The 12,595-nt window shown below is 47.0% G+C and overlaps 1 protein-coding gene across 6 annotated transcripts in view; it reads right to left on the bottom strand.

Annotated features, from left to right (window-relative positions):
• anapc5 (anaphase promoting complex subunit 5) overlaps positions 1-12,595 on the bottom strand; it is a 70,025-nt gene that overhangs the window by 20,206 nt on the left and 37,224 nt on the right. For all 6 annotated transcript variants that reach the window (XR_011940008.1, XM_072495138.1, XM_072495135.1 and 3 more), the window contains one exon: positions 2,748-2,869. Coding sequence is in view for 5 of the 6 variants with exons in the window: in XM_072495138.1 (XP_072351239.1) it covers positions 2,748-2,869 (122 nt within the window). In the remaining variant the exon portion in view is untranslated. The remainder of the gene's footprint in view (positions 1-2,747; positions 2,870-12,595) is intronic.

Genomic DNA, 12,595 nt, shown 5'->3' on the forward strand with positions numbered 1-12,595 from the left:
GTGAGGATATTCGCTGATGACTGCACAATGTAGAGCACCATTCGCGATTCTGCAGATACTGAAGGAATCCACGACCAAATGCAGCAAGACCGGGACAATATCCAGGTTTGGACTGGCAAGTTGCAAGTAGCATTTGTGCTACACAAGTGCAAGGTAATGACCATCTCCAACAAGAGAGAATCTAACCATTGCCCCTTGACATTCAGTGGCATTACCATCGCTGAATCCCCCACTATCAACTTCCTGGGGGTTACCCTTGACCAGAAATTGAACTGGAACAACCATATAAATACTGTGGCTACACAAGCACGTCAGAAGCTATGAATCATGCGGTGAGTAACTGATTCCCTAAAGCCTGCCCACTATCTACAAGACCCAAGTGAGGATTGTGATGGAATACTTTCCACTTGCCTGGACGAGTGCGGCTCCAACAACATTCAAGTAGCTCAACACCATCCAGGATAAAGCAGCCCGCTTGATTGGTACCACTTTCACAAACATTCAATCCCTCCAGCACTGACGAACAGTAGCAGCCGTGTGTACCAGCTACAAGATGCACTCAGGCAACTCACCAAAGCGTCTAAGCAGCACCTTCAAAACCCACAACCGCTACTATCCAGGACAAGAGCAGCAGAAACCTGGGAACACCGCCACCTGAACATTCCCTTCCAAGTCACTCACCATGCCAACTTGAAAAGAGATCCCTGTTCATCACCGTCATTGGGTCAAAATTCTGGAACTCCTTCCCTAACAGAATTATGTGTACCAACACCTCAAGGACTGCAGTGGTTCACAAAGGTAGCTCACCACCACCTTCTCAAGGGCAACTTGGTATGAGCAATAAATGCTGGCCTAGCCAGTGACACCCACATCCCGTAAATTAATTTATAAAATGGTTATTGAGCACGTGTTTCTCCAATGATGCCGAGTATTGCAACCTCCTCTTCAATACACTGACAAAAAACAAAGCTTACTAAATCCCTGTAAATACAATATTTTCATCCACTATTTTCTAATTTTTTAATTAAGGAAACCATTTTACTTTAAAAAGGTAGCACAAGAAAAACAGGCCAGGTTTTCAGGGTGCGTTTGTTGGCAACATTGCATATGCGCATTTCTACTGTTTCCCCGCCACATTTACAGTTTTACCGACTCGTGAAACATCGAGCACATTGCATCAGACTGGCCACAAACCTGACACTGCTAGACGGAAATTCCTGCAGTGCCAATGAGAAAAAAAGCGCTTTTGCCATTTTAATGCAGAAGTGGATAATTTAAAGCAGCAAACTAACAAACAGAAAATATTGTACACACTCCGGCAGCATCTTGCGTTGAATATCTCCAGCTTCCGATTTGCAGCACCTTGTCACTTTTGTGAATTGTTAATGATGGATTTTTGATGATTAATTAATATAATCAAAATATTAGGAGGGGCTGTTTTGGTTGTGGTGAAAGTGCAGCCATTATTTGATGCCAATGCTGTTTGAACATTGTTAGTAAAAATGTAGTCGGTAGTTATACAATATTGTAAAACTTCAGACATTAAGACCTGCATATATTTCCTGCCTACCAAACCCATACTTTGGGGGCAGCAGAGTGACATTTGCATGGGCCAGTGTGCATGCGCAGATCGTCACATTGCGTTGACAGGAGACATGGCACAGTTTTGTTTTTGAAATTCAAGAAAACTAATCAAATCAGCAGAACTCCGATTCAAAAGGTTTGCTAGATCATTCAATTTACAGAAATTCCACTCGTCATGAAGCTCCTTTAATTCATATTTCCCTAAAAAAAATGTAATTACTGAAAGCAGAACATTTTGACAAGAGGCTGAGACACCCATGTTCTAGGAAGAGTAGGTCAATATTTATAAAATGATTTAGATGAGGGAACTAAATGTAATATCTCTAAATTTGCAGATGACACAAAACTAGGTGGGAGGATGAGCTGTGAGGAGGATGCAGAGATGCTTCAGTGTGATTTGGATAAGCTGAGTGGGCAAATGCATGGCAGATGCAATATAATGTGGATAAATGTGAAGTTATCCACTTTGGTAGCAAAAACAGGAAGGCAGATATTATCTGAAAGGCTATAAATTGAGAGGGGGAGGGAGGTGAAGGAGGAGGAGAGAAACTCATAGAAACCTATAAAATTCTCACAGGACTAGACAGTGTAGATGCAGGAAGATGTTTCCAATGGTGGGAGAGTCCAGAACAAGGGGTCACAGTCTGAGGATACGAGGTGGACCATTTAGGACTAAAATAAGGAGAGGCTGTTTCGCCCAGAGATGGTGAGCCTATGGAATTCTCTACCACAGAAGGTAGTTGAGGTCAAACATTGTATGTTTTCAAGAAGGAGTTAGATATAACTCTTGGGGCATAAGGGATCAAAGGATATAGGGGAAGGGTAGGAATAAGCTATTGAGTTGGATGATCAGCCAAGATCATAATGATTGGCAGAGCAGGCTCGAAGGGCCAAATGGCCTACTCGCGCTCCTATTTTCTATGTTTGTATGTGAAGCCTCTTTCACCATTCAATGAGATCATGGCTGATCTGTGGCCAAACCCCATACCCCTGCCTTCACCCAATATCCCTTAATATCTTTGGTGAACACATCTCTATCAATAGGAGATTTCAAATTAACAATTGATCGAGCATCAACTGCTGTTTGCAGAAGAGATTTCAAAATGTCTACCATCCTTTACGAGCAGAAAACACTTTTGCTGAAAAAAATTCCTTGCACTTACCTGTAGAATCCTTCTGGCCCATTAAGTGCTGCTATTCCAGGAACTAGGGAGTCAGCTATATGGTATTTCCCATCACTCATTGCTCGATTAAACTGTATATTCTGGTCAAACAGCATCCAGAGCTATTAGGTAGAGAGAAAATTGATTATAAGCACAGAACCATACAAAGATTATTATTTTTTTTAATATAAATTTAGTGTACCCAATTAATTTTTTCCAATTAAGGGGCAATTTAGCGTGCCCAATCCACCTAACCTGCACATCTTTGGGTTGTGGGGGCAAAACCCACACAAAGACGGGGAGAATGTGCAAACTCCACACGGACAGTGATCCAGAGCTGGGATTGAACCTGGGACCTCTGCGCCGTGAAGCTCCACGGCTAACCCACTGTGCCACCGTGCTGCCTGAACCATACAAAGATGAACATTGGCATAACAGTACTGCATGTTTGTGTGGTACTAAGACAGCAATTAATTTGTAACTTTAAATCTTGAATAAATTTATATTAATTCATAGTACATACTCAGTAACTAGAATGAAATTTCCTATAGTGTGTATTGCTATTCAGATCTCTCCTAATATTTGCATTAAAGGGTAAATTAAAAGGTAGTCCCTATAAGAGGACCCATATCTCCACTTAAAACGTATAATATGAATGGGATAATGTGATGAGAACCAATAATTATTCTATTACCACGGCAATGTTACTGAAGCCTGTGGAGGCTGCAACTTTATTTTCCTTAGCATTTCAAAAACATATTTTCAAGCCAGATCATTGCAGAAAAAAAAGCAGAAAAATCTAGTGATACAATATTTGTCAAGCTCGATGCAAATTCTCTGACAAAATAATAAGACTTGAATTTTCAGCAGTTTACTTCAATAAGTTGGGAAGAGTCTGGGAAACATCACTTAGCAAAGAGTTCCACAAGCTTCCTCAAGGAACAGAAATAGGCAATGCATAACAAAGAGCTAAACTAAGGTTGAAATAGTTTGCTCTTTGAAATCTAAGCAGTCACAATGGAGAAACAAAACCAAATAGGTCAGGCTGGTGTTCTTAGTGCCAGAAGTGTATGCATGTGGATTCTAGGAATGGAAAGAATCTGGTTCAATGGTTATGATTCTCCCTTCGATCTCCCGCTTTCCCTGCAGCACGGTAGCATGGTGGTTAGCACAATTGCTTCACAGCTCCAGGATCACAGGTTCGATTCCCGGCTTGGGTCACTGTCTGTGCGGAGTCTGCACGTTCTCCCCATGTGTGTGTGGGTTTCCGCCGGGTGCTCTGGTTTCCTCCCACAGTCCAAAGATGTGCAGGTTAGGTGGATTGGCCATGCTAAATTGTCCTTAGTGTCCAAAATTGCCCTTAGTGTTGGGTGGGGTTACTGGGTTATGGGGACAGGGTGGAGGTGTGGGCTTAGGTAGGGTGCTCTTTCTTTTTTTTAATAAATATTTTATTGAAAATTTTTGGTCAACCAACACAGTACATTGTGCATCCTTTACACAATATTATAGCAACACAAATAACAATGACCTATTTTATAAACAAAAAATGAATAAATAATAAATAACAAAAATGAAAACTAACCCTAATTGGCAACTGCCTTATCACAAGTAACACTCTCCAAAAATATAATTTAACAGTCCAATATATAATTATCTGTCGCAACGACCTATACATATTATACAGTATATATTAACAACCCTGAGAGTCCTTCTGGTTCCTCCTCCCACCCCCCCCCCCCCCCCCCCCCCAATCCTGGGCTGCTGCTGCTGCCTTCTTTTTCCCATTCCATCTATCTTTCTGCGAGGTATTCGACGAACGGTTGCCACCGCCTGGTGAACCCTTGAGCCGACCCCCTTAGAACGAACTTAATCCGCTCTAGCTTTATAAACCCTGCCATGTCATTTATCCAGGTCTCCACCCCCGGGGGCTTGGCTTCTTTCCACATTAACAATATCCTGCGCCGGGCTACTAGGGACGCAAAGGCCAAAACATCGGCCTCTCTCGCCTCCTGCACTCCTGGCTCTTGTGCAACCCCAAATATAGCCAACCCCCAGCTTGGTTCGACCCGGACCCCCACTACTTTTGAAAGCACCTTTGTCACCCCCATCCAAAACCCCTGTAGTGCCGGGCATGACCAAAACATATGGGTATGATTCGCTGGGCTTCTCGAGCACCTCGCACACCTATCCTCCACCCCAAAAAATTTACTGAGCCGTGCTCCAGTCATATGCGCCCTGTGTAATACCTTAAACTGAATCAGGCTTAGCCTGGCACACGAGGACGACGAGTTTACCCTGCTTAGGGCATCTGCCCACAGCCCCTCCTCGATCTCCTCCCCCAGCTCTTCTTCCCATTTCCCTTTTAGTTCATCTACCATAGTCTCCCCTTCATCCCTCATTTCCCTATATATATCTGACACCTTACCATCCCCCACCCATGTCTCTGAGATCACTCTGTCCTGCACCTCTTGTGTCGGGAGCTGCGGGAATTCCCTCACCTGTTGCCTCGCAAAAGCCCTCAGTTGCATATACCTGAATGCATTCCCTTGGGGCAACCCATATTTCTCGGTCAGCGCTCCCAGACTCGCGAACTTCCCATCCACAAACAGATCTTTCAGTTGCGTTATTCCTGCTCTTTGCCACATTCCATATCCCCCATCCATTCCCCTCGGGGCAAACCTATGGTTGTTTCTTATCGGGGACCCCCCCCAAGGCTCCAGTCTTTCCTCTGTGCCGTCTCCACTGTCCCCAAATCTTCAGTGTAGCCGCCACCACCGGGCTTGTGGTGTAGTTCCTCAGTGAGAACGGCAATGGGGCTGTCACCATAGCCTGTAGGCTAGTCCCCCTACAGGACGCCCTCTCTAATCTCTTCCACGCCGCTCCCTCCTCCTCTCCCATCCACTTACTCACCATTGAAATATTAGCGGCCCAATAATACTCACTTAGGCTCGGTAGTGCCAGCCCCCCCCCTATCCCTGCTACGCTGTAAGAATCCCTTCCTCACTCTCGGGGTCTTCCCGGCCCACACAAAACCCATGATGCTCTTTTCAATCCTTTTAAAAAAAGCCTTCGTGATCACCACCGGGAGGCACTGAAACACAAAGAGGAATCTCGAGAGGACCACCATCTTAACCGCCTGCACCCTCCCTGCCAGTGACAGGGATACCATATCCCATCTCTTGAAATCCTCCTCCATTTGTTCCACCAACCGCGTTAAATTTAACCTATGCAATGTGCCCCAATTCTTGGCTATCTGGATCCCCAGGTAACGAAAGTCCCTTGTTACCTTCCTCAACGGTAGGTCCTCTATTTCTCTACTCTGCTCCCCTGGATGCACCACAAACAACTCACTTTTCTCCATGTTCAATTTATACCCTGAAAAATCCCCAAACTCCCCAAGTATCCGCATTATTTCTGGCATCCCCTCCGCCGGGTCTGCCACGTATAGTAGCAAATCGTCCGCATACAAAGATACCCGGTGTTCTTCTCCTCCTCTAAGTACTCCCCTCCACTTCTTGGAACCCCTCAACGCTATCGCCAGGGGCTCAATCGCCAGTGCAAACAATAACAGGGACAGAGGGCATCCCTGCCTTGTCCCTCTATGGAGCCGAAAATATGCAGATCCCCGTCCATTCGTGACCACGCTCGCCATCGGGGCCCTATACAACAGCTGCACCCATCTAACATACCCCTCTCCAAAACCAAATCTCCTCAACACCTCCCACAAATAATCCCACTCCACTCTATCAAATGCTTTCTCGGCATCCATCGCCACTACTATCTCCGTTTCCCCCTCTGGTGGGGCCATCATCATTACCGCTAACAGCCTCTGTATATTCGTGTTCAGCTGTCTCCCTTTCACAAACCCAGTTTGGTCCTCGTGGACCATCCCCGGGACACATTCCTCTATTCTCATTGCCATTACCTTGGCCAGGATTTTGGCATCTACATTTAGGAGGGAAATAGGTCTATAGGACCCGCATTGTAGCAGGTCCTTTTCCTTCTTTAAGAGAAGCGATATCGTTGCTTCAGACATAGTAGGGGGCAGTTGTCAAAGAACAAAGAACAAAGAACAAAGAAATGTACAGCACAGGAACAGGCCCTTCGGCCCTCCAAGCCCGTGCCGACCATACTGCCCGACTAAACTACAATCATCTACACTTCCTGGGTCCGTATCCTTCTATTCCCATCCTATTCATATATTTGTCAAGATGCCCCTTAAATGTCCCTATCGTCCCTGCCTCCACTACCTCCTCCGGTAGTGAGTTCCAGGCACCCACTACCCTCTGCGTAAAAAACTTGCCTCGTACATCTACTCTAAACTTTGCCCCTCTCACCTTAAACCTATGCCCCCTAGTAATTGACCCCTCTACCCTGGGGAAAAGCCTCTGACTATCCACTCTGTCTATGCCCCTCATAATTTTGTATACCTCTATCAGGTCGCCCCTCAACCTCCTTCGTTCCAGTGAGAACAAACCGAGTTTATTCAATCGCTCCTCATAGCTTATGCCCTCCATACCAGGCAACATTCTGGTAAATCTCTTCTGCACCCTCTCTAAAGCCTCCACATCCTTCTGGTAGTGTGGCGACCAGAATTGAACACTATACTCCAAGTGTGGCCTAACTAAGGTTCTATACAGCTGCAACATGACTTGCCAATTCTTATACTCAATGCCCCGGCCAATGAAGGCAAGCATGCCGTATGCCTTCTTGACTACCTTCTCCACCTGTGTAGCCCCTTTCAGTGATCTGTGGACCTGTACTCCTAGATCTCTTTGACTTTCAATACTCTTGAGGGTTCTACCATTCACTGTATATTCCCTACCTGCATTAGCCCTTCCAAAATGCATTACCTCACATTTGTCCAGGTTAAACTCCATCTGCCATCTCTCCGCCCAAGTCTCCAGACAATCTAAATCCTGCTGTATCCTCAGACAGTCCTCATCGCTATCCGCAATTCCACCAACCTTTGTGTCGTCTGCAAACTTACTAATCAGACCAGTTACATTTTCCTCCAAATCATTTATATATACTACAAAGAGCAAAGGTCCCAGCACTGATCCCTGTGGAACACCACTGGTCACAGCCCTCCAATTAGAAAAGCATCCCTCCATTGCTACCCTCTGCCTTCTATGGCCTAGCCAGTTCTGTATCCACCTTGCCAGTTCACCCCTGATCCCGTGTGACTTCACCTTTTGTACTAGTCTACCATGAGGGACCTTGTCAAAGGCCTTACTGAAGTCCATATAGACAACATCTACTGCCCTACCTGCATCAATCATCTTAGTGACCTCCTCGAAAAACTCTATCAAGTTAGTGAGACACGACCTCCCCTTCACAAAACCGTGCTGCCTCTCACTAATACGTCCATTTGCTTCCAAATGGGAGTAGATCCTGTCTCGAAGAATTCTCTCCAGTAATTTCCCTACCACTGAAGTAAGGCTCACCGGCCTGTAGTTCCCGGGATTATCCCTGCCACCCTTCTTAAACAGAGGAACAACATTGGCTATTCTCCAGTCCTCCGGGACATCCCCTGAAGACAGCGAGGATCCAAAGATTTCTGTCAAGGCCTCAGCAATTTCCTCTCCAGCCTCCTTCAGTATTCTGGGGTAGATCCCATCCGGCCCTGGGGACTTATCTACCTTAATATTTTTTAAGACACCCAACACCTCGTCTTTTTGGATCACAATGTGACCCAGGCTATCTACACCCCCTTCTCCAGACTCAACATCTACCAATTCCTTCTCTTTGGTGAATACTGATGCAAAGTATTCATTTAGTACCTCACCCATTTCCTCTGGCTCCACACATAGATTCCCTTGCCTATCCTTCAGTGGGCCAACCCTTTCCCTGGCTACCCTCTTGCTTTTTATGTAAGTGTAAAAAGCCTTGGGATTTTCCTTAACCCTATTTGCCAATGACTTTTTATGACCCCTTCTAGCCCTCCTGACTCCCTGCTTAAGTTCCTTCCTACTTTCCTTATATGCCACACAGGCTTCGTCTGTTCCCAGCCTTTTAGCCCTGACAAATGCCTCCTTTTTCTTTTTGACGAGGCCTACAATATCATTCGTCATCCAAGGTTCCCGAAAATTGCCGTATTTATCTTTCTTCCTCACAGGAACATGCCTGTCCTGTATTCCTATCAACTGACACTTGAAAGCCTCCCACATGTCAGATGTTGATTTGCCCTCAAACATCCGCCCCCAATCTATGTTCTTCAGTTCCCGCCTAATATTGTTATAATTAGCCTTCCCCCAATTTAGCACATTCATCCTCGGACCACTCTTATCCTTGTCCACCAGTACTTTAAAACTTACTGAATTGTGGTCACTGTTACCGAAATGCTCCCCTACTGAAACATCTACCACCTGGCCGGGCTCATTCCCCAATACCAGGTCCAGTACCGCCTCTTCCCTAGTTGGACTGTTTACATATTGTTTTAAGAAGCCCTCCTGGATGCTCCTTACAAACTCTGCCCCGTCTAAGCCCCTGGCACTAAGTGAGTCCCAGTCAATATTGGGGAAGTTGAAGTCTCCCATCACCACAACCCTGTTGTTTTACTCTTTTCCAAAATCTGTCTACCTATCTGCTCCTCTATCTCCCGCTGGCTGTTGGGAGGCCTGTAGTAAACCCCCAACATTGTGACTGCACCCTTCTTATTCCTGATCTCTACCCATATAGCCTCACTGCCCTCTGAGGTGTCCTCCCGCAGTACAGCTGTGATATTCTCCCGAACCAGTAGCGCAACTCCGCCTCCCCTTTTACATCCCCCTCTATCCCGCCTGAAACATCTAAATCCTGGAACGTTTAGCTGCCAATCCTGCCCTTCCCTCAACCAGGTCTCTGTAATGGCAACAACATCATAGTTCCAAGTAGTAATCCAAGCTCTAAGTTCATCTGCCTTACCCGTAATGCTCCTTGCATTAAAACATATGCACTTCAGGCCACCAGACCCGCTGTGTTCAGCAACTTCTCCCCGTCTGCTCTGCCTCAGAGCCACACTGTCCCTATTCCCTAGTTCTCCCTCAACGCTCTCACCTTCTGACCTATTGCTCCCGTGCCCACCCCCCTGCCATACTAGTTTAAACCCTCCCGTGTGACACTAGCAAATCTCGCGGCCAGGATATTTATGCCTCTCCGGTTTAGATGCAACCCGTCCATCTTATACAGGTCACACCTGCCCCGGAAGAGCTCCCAGTGGTCCAGATAACAGAAACCCTCCCTCCTACACCAGCTGTTTAGCCACGTGTTTGTCTGCTCTATCTTCCTATTTCTAGCCTCACTGGCACGTGGCACAGGGAGTAATCCCGAGATTACAACCCTCGAGGTCCTGTCTTTTAACTTTCTGCCTAGCTCCCTGAACTCCTGCTGCAGGACCTCATGCCCCTTCCTGCCTATGTCGTTAGTACCAATATGTACAACGACCTCTACCTGTTTGCCCTCCCCCTTCAGGATTCCCTCTACCCGTTCGGAGACATCCTGGACCCTGGCACCAGGGAGGCAACATACCATCCTGGAGTCTCTTTCACGTCCACAGAAGCGCCTATCTGTTCCCCTGACTATAGAGTCCCCTATAACTATTACTCTTCTGCGCTTTGACCCTCCCTTCTGAACATCAGAGCCAGCCATGGTGCCACTGCTCTGGCTGCTGCTGTTTTCCCCTGATAGGCTATCCCCCCCGACAGTATCCAAAGGGGTATATCTGTTCGAGAGGGGGACAACCACAGGGGATTCCTGCACTGACTGCCTGCCCTTTCTGGTGGTCACCCATTTCTCTGCCTGCACCTTGGGTGTGACCACACTTACATAACTGCGATCTATGACGCTTTCCGCCACCTGCATGCTCCTAAGTGCATCCAATTGCTGCTCCAACCGAACCATGCGGTCTGTGAGGAGCTGCAGTTGGGTGCACTTTCTGCAGATGAAGCCATCCGGGACGCTGGAAGCCTCCCGGACCTGCCACATCTCACAGTCAGAGCACAGCACCCCTCTAACTGACATTGCGTCAATTAATTAAAATTAAAATTGGTCTTTTTTTTTTAATAAATACTTTTTTTTTTAAAATTACAAAGTTACTGTCAACTATCTGTTTCCTAGCACTAGATTTCTAATAGAAATGCGATAGCTAACTATACTATCCTCCGATCTCTGGCTTAGATATCCTCTAAATTATAATTAAGTTATTATGTTTAATTAGTTCCCAAATACTCAAAAAAATTTAGTTTAGAATCCCAACCAGCCACTCAGGTCACAGCTTTTCTGTGATGTCACTTCAGTTTCCCCCCGACACACACAATTTGAAAAAAAGGTATAAAAGTAAAAATCACTTGCTTACCTTCTGAGATGTTCTCAGGTTCTCTCGCTGACAGAGACTGCTCCTCCACCTCCAATCCTTGGCCTGCACAATGCTAATAATATAATAATATAATATGGCACTTACCTTACACCAATGGGTCTTATTATTAGGTTAGAGGAGGAGGGTGGGTGGGAGACACTACACGTGTAGTGTCTCGGGTTTCCTCTCCACCAGAATTTATTGGGGGGGGGACTTGCCAGAGGTCGAACTTCCGGTTCCCGCCGAAATCCAAAGGGCTGCTCCTGTAAAGGTAAGGTTTTTAAACTCACTACTCACCTCCCAGAAGGCCCCTGCGCACCGCTGCCGCCGAAATCCAAAGGGCTGCTCCTGTAAAGGTAAGAGCTTTTAAACTAACTACTCACCTCCCAGAAGGCCCCTGCGCACCGCTGCCGCCGAAATCCAATGGGCTGCTCCTGTAAAGGTAAGAGCTTTTAAACTCACTACTCACCTCCCAGAAGGCCCCTGCGCACCGCTGCCGCCGAAATCCAATGGGCTGCTCCTGTAAAGGTAAGTGGCTTTTAAACTCACTACTCACCTCCAAGAAGGCCCCTGCGCACCGCTGCCGCCGAAATCCAAAGGGCTGCTCCTGTAAAGGTAAGAGCTTTTAAACTAACTACTCACCTCCCAGAAGGCCCCTGCGCACCGCTGCCGCCGAAATCCAATGGGCTGCTCCTGTAAAGGTAAGAGCTTTTAAACTCACTACTCACCTCCCAGAAGGCCCCTGCGCACCGCTGCCGCCGAAATCCAATGGGCTGCTCCTGTAAAGGTAAGGTTTTTAAACTCACTACTCACCTCCCAGAAGGCCCCTGCGCACCGCTGCCGCCGAAATCCAAAGGGCTGCTCCTGTAAAGGTAAGTGGTTTTTAAACTCACTACTCACCTCCAAGAAGGCCCCTGCGCACCGCTGCCGCCGAAATCCAAAGGGCTGCTCCTGTAAAGGTAAGAGCTTTTAAACTAACTACTCACCTCCCAGAAGGCCCCTGCGCACCGCTGCCGCCGAAATCCAATGGGCTGCTCCTGTAAAGGTAAGAGCTTTTAAACTCACTACTCACCTCCCAGAAGGCCCCTGCGCACCGCTGCCGCCGAAATCCAATGGGCTGCTCCTGTAAAGGTAAGTGGCTTTTAAACTCACTACTCACCTCCAAGAAGGCCCCTGCGCACCGCTGCCGCCGAAATCCAAAGGGCTGCTCCTGTAAAGGTAAGAGCTTTTAAACTAACTACTCACCTCCCAGAAGGCCCCTGCGCACCGCTGCCGCCGAAATCCAATGTCCCCTTTCCTTTGCCTCATTAAAGGTCCTCGTCAGTACCGGGGCGAGCAAGTCCACATATTTTCTATAGAATTCGACTGGGAATCCATCCGGTCCCGGGGCCTTTCCCGCCTGCATGCTCCTAATTCCTTTCACCACTTCTTCTACCGCGATCTGTGCTCCCAGTCCCACCCTTTCCTGCTCTTCCACCTTGGGAAATTCCAGCCGATCCAAGAAGCCCATCAT

The sequence above is a fragment of the Scyliorhinus torazame genome, chromosome 1, assembly GCF_047496885.1.
Source record: "Scyliorhinus torazame isolate Kashiwa2021f chromosome 1, sScyTor2.1, whole genome shotgun sequence".
NCBI lineage: Eukaryota > Metazoa > Chordata > Chondrichthyes > Carcharhiniformes > Scyliorhinidae > Scyliorhinus > Scyliorhinus torazame.